At 39.4% G+C, this 9372-nt stretch overlaps 1 protein-coding gene across 1 annotated transcript; it reads right to left on the bottom strand.

Annotated features, from left to right (window-relative positions):
* Positions 1-1474: 1474 nt before the first annotated feature.
* On the bottom strand, positions 1475-6821 carry LOC149079859 (toxin CSTX-20-like). Its single transcript, XM_089239985.1, has 4 exons — positions 6740-6821; positions 4061-4181; positions 2767-2888; positions 1475-1695 (listed from the first exon to the last, which is right to left on the bottom strand). The coding sequence occupies exons 1-4, from the start codon at positions 6779-6781 to the stop codon at positions 1615-1617; spliced, it is 366 nt and encodes a 121-aa protein (XP_089096111.1). The 5' UTR covers positions 6782-6821; the 3' UTR covers positions 1475-1614.
* Positions 6822-9372: the final 2551 nt, after the last annotated feature.

The following is a 9372-nucleotide window of genomic DNA, read 5'->3' as shown; positions in this document are numbered from 1 at the left end:
TGAGAGCTTCTCCCTCTCTTACCCTGCTGTCTTTTTACCTCATTTCCCATCGTTATACATTCCCAAATGTCTGCAGCTCCCAGGAAATTTGCATGTCTGCTTGAAGGAGTTTGAATTCAAATCAAATTCTCCAAAAAAATAAAAATTCCCATAAGAATTTCTCTTTTGTATAATGGAAAGGCGTGTTTTCCTATGGGTCGGGAAAAAAAAATAATGTTCAATGTAAATTTAGGTTTATGTTGGCATAATTGAATGCTTAATGTGTTGTGTCACTTACGTGGACATTAACGCGGGACAGACCGTCCAGACATTAACGATGATGGCGTATAATTTCCAAATTGCTACCATACTTGTGGGGATTAGAGAGGAAATGGAGAGCATGCTAAATTTATACAGTACAAACAAGGTATTCCAAGAAACACTGCGGAACAGGAAATTTCGTCCTGATAACATAAAAGTGGCCAATAGTGTTTGGATAAATGGACAAAAACGTGTGCCGTCATAGTTACAGTCGGCCCCTCTTAAACGGTTCCAGCACAGAAGATCCAATTAAGCGGGGTATTCGATCATGCGGGGGAACAATTCAATTGCCCTGGATTGCCAATGCAGAGAAATTGAAGAAAAAAGCATAAATGAGGAGGAAAAGCTTTTTTCGTTGGTTTATGCTTGTTTTCCCCCCAGTTTCATCGAGTGGATGGCTGTCTTAATGGAGAAAACGACGCGAGTGATTCGATACTTGTGAGCACGGGGCAAGTGATGCCACCGCTATACATCTTTGCTAACTTTTCCGATACAACTATGCCTCTTTTGAGGTAACGGAAGTAGGGTGCTTTGCATTAGTCCGGGGTAGTGAGTGGTTCTATCTATCTGTCTATCCACACATTTCGAATTCAAATATCTCGGCGAATATTGCACTTGGAAACGAATTTCTTTTGTTGGTGTGAGGAGAGCAGGGTAACAACTTTCTAATTAAGTGCTTGCGCACAGGTTGTTCGTATAAAAGGTTTCTTTTTTCAAATATGTATAAACAATCTCTTGCAATTTGAATGGCGTATCTGAGTTCTACACATTATTTAGATACTTTTTTCCTAACTGTAAGTAAGCCTCACCAATAACTTGTTAGCCAAGAGTAAGCTATGCGCACTCTATACTTTTGATGATATTTAATACGGCTGCAAATGCCCTCAAAGAACCCCAACAAAATTCGATAAAATAATAAACTTAATTTATTTCTTCGACTGATAGGGTTTTTTTACACCACTGAATGAACGCCAGAACTTTGCCACTGGACTTATCCCGTTGCCGAGATCTCTTCCAGCCCAGCTTCGTGGCAGAGTCTGGAACAGGTTTTTTTTACACCGTAAATAGTCCTACACGGAGTGGTTAGGGCATCAAAAACTCATAGGCATTGCTCAAAATTCAAGACATAGCCTTGGTTCGGCTGTAAATGAAAATCTTGAGGAAAAAAAATATTAAAAACGTCTTTTTTAATTGAATATTTTATATTCAATATTACGGGGACGATTATTTACACAAACAATGTGTCTATTTCTAATGCGCAACGTTTCCCAAACTTATTCCGGTCTGACATTTTGGGAAGCTCAAAGACCCATTCTAGAACTCCGGAGCTTCTGAAGGTGACTCGGTAGATACTCCACCGACGACGCAACGTTGATTGATCTTAACCTTTCCAATCTGAAAATAAAAAAAAATATTATTTTACAATTAGTCACGTTATTAGAGATAACAGTTCATCAAATCAATATGTATTCAAATGAGACCAGATCATTTCGTGTTGGTCAGCGACGCCCCCCCCCCCCCATATCATACGAGTTGCTGTTTATGATGCCATAAAAGCGAGTTTCTTGGAGCCATCGCCTCGGTACTAATTAATTATTTTCTCGACGTTTCCCCAGTACCATTGGTTGCCATCGTCAAGAATCGCATCGCTCAATACTCGAACACCCCCCCCTCCCCTCCACACACACGCGCGCGCGCGCGCGCGCCTTCCTATCACTGAGTAAACATTGAGAAGATTATCTCTTAACATAAACTTTCAATTTGCTACTACAGTGGACAGTCATTTTAGATAGTGATAGGATTTGGAAATTTAGAACATGGGTGGGGTCCAAGATACCCCAGTACCCACCCATCAAATAAACCCGTCTTCTTAACCCACACCCGTGAAGTCATTCCACAAACTTCAGTACCTGAGTTAAAGGTTGATATCTTCATAGTTCTGTTGAGAAAATTCATGTCATTTCAATCATAAATCCGTTTTACGATAAAGATAACGAGTTGGTGTCTAGTAAAACAATGCACGTTTCCGTGTGATTACCAAAATTTGTAATCACACGATTAGAAATTGATTGAGATATTATATAAGTATCAATTGTACTGGTACATATGAAGAAGAAATGTGGTGTTGAATGGCCGCTGCTAAAAAAAAAGGTGCAAGAGAAGCAATTATGGACGGCAACGATAAAGTGGTTCATGAAGTAGTTTCCTAGCAACCACGATACCGAATTTTCTGTTTTCAGTGTAACAGAGCGGGTGCCGATAACGCAATTCGAACGAAAAAAACGGCATAGATGTAAGTAGGTGATTTTTAAACAAAAAAATTAATATCCTTATTCTTCAATGTTATCATTGAGATGGTCATTGAGGATCTGAAAGACCCGACACGTGCCTTCAAGCGCCGATATTGATGAGCGTTGCCAGGTTAATTAGGATTTATTGCGAGGTAGTAAGTATGTCAAAACTCACGGAAGGTATGTCTATGATCTTTTCTGGCACACAGGACAAACCAGTGCTGCATGGGCAATGTAAAAGGTATAAATCTCCTAGACCCTTCGGCACCTTTTCCTCTTTCTCGTCACATTTCTCGTCTGATAATAGAAAAGAAATATACAAATACTTTATTACAAACATCATTAAAAAAATTTGGAGAAATCTGAAGAATATCAATCTGCGAAACTATATAGATTTTTTAGAATTAAATTTGAAAGTTTTCGGGTTTTTTGGCCGACGTGAAGTACACACGTGTTCTTTTCTTTCGACGTTTCGTTCGCACGAGTGGCCAACACTTCCAAGAATTACGTAACGCCGATATGCTCGTTCAGCTTGAGACGAATGAAAGCTCCGTCTCATCATCAGAAAACCCGGCACAAACGTTTGAGTACCGACATCGTGTTAGAAACGCCAATGATGACTACTATAAGCTTGCTTTATTCTTTCTAAATTTTTCTAACCGCCGTATAGTTGGCACATTTCCTCCCCTTTGAGACGTTTAATGAAACAAAAAATGTTTTAGATTGTGCCACCTATATCGGTGGTTAGAAAAATTCAAAAAGTAGAAAGCACGCCTACTGTCATCATTGACCTTTCTAACACGATGTTGGTACTCAAACGTCGTGCCGGGTTTTCTGATGATGAGACGGAGCTTTTATTTGTCTCAAGCTGAACGAGCATATCGGCGTTACGTAATTCTTGGAAATGTTGGCCACTCGTGCGAACGAAACGTCGAAAAAAAAGAACACGAGTCCTTCACGTCGGCCAAAAAACCCGAAAACTGTTAAATTTAATTCTAATCTACACGATGGCCACGAAAACCTTTTATGTTTCATTATATAGATTTTTGTTCCTATTCGTGTAGGAAAAGTTTACTGTTAACGTTATCCGAAGTAAAAGAAAAATGTGCTGTTTGCTAGCATTTTTGACATGATTAAGAGATTTTTCTTTTTCCTTTTAGGTACTTTCTAAGCAATTGCGTACGAAACAAACGTCGCCTCTAGAATGCACCTGATGGCGAGAATCGCCATCAGCGTTGCTATGAGTGACACTGGTGATGTTGAAAAATTTTCGAAAATACTTGAAGTTTTGGGGGAAATCAGTAGTAGTGATGGCAAGAATCGCCATTATCACTATTAGCGGGGTGTTTCCTACGCCATGGCTTTGAAGGTTTCACTTAGAACACTAAAAAACCTCACTTGACGCCTCCATAATTTATTATGGGACTGTTCTTGAATGAACGTGCAGATATCAATGTTTGACAACTCACTTTCCTTGGCTGAACTGTGGCATTTTCCCTGCCTGAACAATCCTTGGTAGATACAGCATTCTCCTTCACCGCAATCTTCTTGCTTTGAGCATGTCTTCTTCTCGTCCGCAGCTGATGAGCACTGTTGTAGATAAATTGCCACATTATTATCGTTATGACAAGGATTAACCAGGATGAAATCACAACCGTAAGAATATAATTCGAAGTTTATGGGTGATGCAACAGTAAATGTCGTTCACTACTTCACTGTACCAAAGTGCTAATTTGTGCAGCGCAAAAATAAAGTCAGTTGAAAACCTAAACGTACTTACTGACCATCATTGTCCGTCAATAGACATGTTCTCTGAAGTTGATGTCACGTTCCAGAATAAATGCACATCAGAGGCTGATATACCTTATTTTTTGTTCATCACCTCTTGTCAGAATATATTTTTCAAACTCCCCTTCCACTGTACTTGAAGTTTCTCCCACCCCTTTATAGGTCCAAATCTCTATAGTCAGTAATATATGTCCATGCTGAGTCATTTGCATACCGCTTTACCACGTAACGCGTTGCTTCACGACAGCTGTCTTCCACTTCAAACAGCAGGCAGAACACCTGCAAACAGCTTGGATTGAATGCATCTTGAAGCGAGAGAACTTGAAAAGTTAAATCAATAGATGGACCGCTTCCTGGAGCAGCACCCTGAGGATATCAGAGCCAAAGCCCCGGAAGCAGAGCTTGATAGAGAGCCAACCATGCTTGTTTAGAGATATATTACAATAAGATGTCAAATTTCACGCCCTGGCGCTGCGTTTCGGGGGTCCGCAACTACTTCTTTCATAAATTCTGGAAATCTGCATTTTCATTTGGCAAGAAATAATTCTGAAAGTTTTTTTGCATTTTCATCTACAAAAAAAAAGACCTGAATTTACACCATATCTGGAATTGTTTTTTTAATAATTTCTGAATTTTCATCAATTCCGGAATTACAGTGAAACCTCGATATAACAATATTTTGTGGACCTAGGAAAAATATCGCTTTAGTGAGGTTATTGAAAGGCAGCAGTTTAACATTCGATTACAAACATTCCTGAGCAAGACTTGAAATATATCGTTGTAAAATGAATTGTTGTTATATCGAGCAACGTTGTAGCGAGGTTTCTCTATATTTCTATTATTCTTTATTTTCACCAATTCTGAAAAAAAAAATTTTTTTTCTTTGCATTTATTTCGGATTTTCATCATTTTCATTTTCTGAATTTTCGATTCGTCTCTCTCACAGAAGAAAAAAAAACGGGGCTAAGGGGACCCAGCTATTATTTTCGCACCGGGCCCCGTGTATGGTGAAGGCGACCCTGTATGGGATGCATCTGAATTTTGCTCGAACAGTTTACTGCACCGATTAATGCAGTCATTTCTTCCTCTTAGAGGTCATCCAAAACAATAGTGTAGTAGTAAATATCACAACCGACACACACAATGGCTTCACTTCGACTGATGGCGTAGAGGCTTGAAGCACACTACACTGACGTGACATGATTTCACGTCATGCCAGAGACGTTGTAAATTCTGATTCGTGGAAATTCTACGACGTGGGAATTGCACTTCCCATAATTTGTAAGTCACGGAATTTTCACGAATAAGATTTCACAAATTTGTCATCGTCGTGTGTTTCGGCCTTAATGCATCTCTTAAAACATCAGGCCAATGTGCAGCGCACCATATAATCTCTGACATTATCACACGCCGTATGACCTGACGTCGTTACACGTCACGTCATAGTAGTGCGTGCCGGGCTTTAGACTTGGCTCTACATCACATATTACAACTTATTACGGGCAAGGAATCTCGAGATTAGGCTGCATTTTTTACATGAAATGGTTTTGATTGGATTCATCTAAAAACTAACCGGTTGAATCTGTTGCGCCAACTAAAACAACCGGTCGGATTGATTCAGTTATCATTAGAAATTCGCCAAAGAAATTATTGACTGGAATTATCTGAAAAATAGCTGATTGAAATCTCAGAAAAGAAGCTCATTTTTATTAAAGGAGATTTTTATTTCAACTCTCATCGTAATTTTTGCAATTGAAAATATTTTTCACAATTGTTCATTGGCAAAATGCGCTTGAACATTTTCACCTTCTCATGTATGTGTCTCCCGGTTCCTATCGCTATCATTATCACCTCGCCCCCTCCTTTCCGCAAGTGAACGACAACAATTTTTACTAAAAACACCGGTGTTCAGATATTACATGTCTTCATGAAATTAATGCCATGACAAATGTACGCTGAAAGTGCTCCAACAATGTATCGGAGTACCCTACAGTTTTGTTTTTTTTTTGCCGAGTAGCGTATTCCACAGACATAAAACAGTTAAATTTATAATTTCAGATGGTATTTTAAGCTCTAGAGCAGCGGTTCTCAACCTTTTTTGACTCGCGGAGCCCTATTTGGCATATAATTTCTATGGCGGAGCCCCGCAGGCCTATTTTTTACTTATTCGTTCAATGTTACTGATTTATGTATTTTTATTATTTGAAAGTTTTTATAATTATTTTTTTTCAAATTTAATTTTTTTTATATTTTCCTCGAGTGGCCGCGGACCTCCTGAGGAGTGCACACCGAGCCCTTAGGAGCACCGGTTGAGAACCGCTGCTCTAGAGATTAAAAAGAAACTATATGGAAAAACTTACTACAACGAGCACAACGACAGAAATCGCCAACGCGAACTTCATCGTGGTTATATTCCTTCTTGATACCGTAAATTTAAAAGGAATTATAACAACTATTTATATTCATTATGACAATCAAATTTATCACAGGATTTGAGAAACACTTCACCTGTGTCTGAAAAATAAATTCCTTATCTTCCCACTTTTAACCCAATCTCATGTGACGTCTAAATAATGTGCAGCACATGCTCAATTAATGTCTGAGTAAGCACATCAATTCCAATGGGTAAAACGGGGCACAACTCTTATGCCAGAGAAAGAGAAGTCACCGTTTCTCACCACGATAAAATACAGCAATAGACGCTTTCTTGGAGTGTTACGAAATCAAATCTGGTCACTGGATAACTAATTATATTTCATTTCTTATTATGTTATCAATCACTACCGGCGCACGCCTTTTAGTGATGATTATCGTAAGCGTTGAGAAAAGTTTGACTTCGTAACCCATTATAAATTTTAATCTCGTTATTTTGAAGACGATAAGTCTCACGTAATAATACGTAAGCCCACGTAGATTTCCGTGTTGGCTTGAGGTCACATATACAAATATCATGCTTATCAGAGAAATTTTCTTCGATACACAGGAGATAAGTACAGATGTGGGCTTTCCCACGAGTCAATCATGGTTTATTAGAACATAACTGATTAGACCATTACTTCCTAACTGATAAACGGTGGGTCACAAATCCGGCAGCTCCAGAAATTCCATCAAGCCTGAAATATGGCAGGCAAAAAGGCAAAATTCCAAAGAAGGCATAATTCCCGAGGAGCAAAATCTCTACAAGACCCAAATCCTGATGGACCAAGACGGAGATGTAACCACGTGTTTTTTTTTTATTTGGGGGGGGGGGGCAAACATGGTTCTGCCTTACCCCACCCCCAACTGTAAAATTTCCTAATTTTTTGACATGAACGAACGCCAGAACTCCGTTGGATTTATCTCGTTGCTGAGATATCCTGTATCCCAGATTCGTGGCAGAGTCTATAAAGTGGTCTAAACAGAGTCTTCGTGGTTCATTACTTTATAATAGTATTTTTCCCCCTAAAACATACCATACTATATAGTTCCGGCCCTGGATTAAAATTCCAACAACGTTGAAAAACGAGAGACAGAAATCTTGCAATGGCAAAAATTCCGACAATGCCGAAAAACGACAGAAAAGAATCTCGTTCAGGCAAAAATCCTGACAGTGCCAAAATCACGAAAGACCGAAATTCCGACAGGGCCTGTATCTTGATAGACCGAAATCTCGACGATTCCGAAATACGACTGGCAGAAAACGAGATATGGCCACACAATCCACACAGTAAAAAAATCCTCCAAAATTTCCACAGAGCAAAATTCGGACAGACCAAAACCCCAACGAGTCTCGACATTTCAAAATAAATTTAAAATTTCAAAAATGATCGATTAACTGACTTCGAAAATTCGGAATTTTGAGCGAAGCCCCCAACCCAAATGTTTTTTGGTTTCCGTTTTTCAATGATATATTTATGGACCACATCCATTCTACGAAGTAGTCCTACATATGACTGGATAATTGAAAAGAAAAGTCATATTCCTCTGTGTGGGAAGCGAACCGCCAACCTCGCACTTTCCGGGCGCGTGCTCTACCATTGAGCTACAGAGGATAGGACTCCTAACACTGTGTTCTTTTGGGCTGTACCTTCGCTTGGTATCCAGTTATGTGTCTTCATCTGGGGGTAAATTTCTCTCTCTCTCGTTGCGAGCTGTTGCTGAGTTAGGAGGCTGTCCATTGCGCACTCCCGTTCAGCCCAGTGTCCTTAGGAAGGAAAATGCCTACCCTCTGTAGCTTAATGGCAGCAATCGCCCGAAAAGTGCGAGGTTGGTGATTCGATTCCCCCACAAAACAATGTGACTTTTCTTTCCAATTGACATCGCTTGGTATCCAGTCATCTGTACTTCGTATAATTAGCGGACAGGTTCATCGTTTCGTTCCACATCTATTCTCGCCACGGTATAGATGGATTTAATAATAAAAATTATTCCGTAGAAATACTGGAATCACATAGGATTGTAATTATCCTCCATATAAACATGTCCTCATAAAGATATTTCCCATCCTAAAGAACTACACGACGGAGAAAAGAGGAACATAATCACGGTAAACGTTATCCCCACGGAAACGATTTCTATCGTTCGTAACGTGAATTTACGTCTCGTTTTCGATCGCAATTTGACTGTTACGTGATTTTTTTTCTTCTCTCCTACAAATACCCATCAAAGGCACGTGTTTGCGTCTGCGAGTGCGTTAGGAAAACATCCGACGAGAGAGAGAAAGAGGAAACAGTGAGCAAATCTCCAATTCTAAAACTTAAATTATCAAGACTCCTGTAATTATCTCCTCTCGTCTCGTACTTACTTCTCATTGTAGATGTTTTTGGTGCGTACGTACGTATGTGTCGTTACGTGACTGTTGGGTATTATCAGATGCTTTCAGCAAAATTATTTTTCCCTCTTTCCTCCCAGTTTCTTTCTTCTATCAAAGCTTTACATTAAAAATTCGAGATGCTCCCCTGGAGCACTTTTCTCCAGAAATAGTAAAGCTTACTTTCTCTACATAGAGAGAAAG

This window comes from Pholcus phalangioides, unplaced genomic scaffold, assembly GCF_987345545.1.
Source record: "Pholcus phalangioides strain wild (caught in Gottingen) unplaced genomic scaffold, Ppha-v1.0 ptg000012l_1, whole genome shotgun sequence".
NCBI lineage: Eukaryota > Metazoa > Arthropoda > Arachnida > Araneae > Pholcidae > Pholcus > Pholcus phalangioides.
This window is presented reverse-complemented; position numbering and strand designations above follow the sequence as displayed.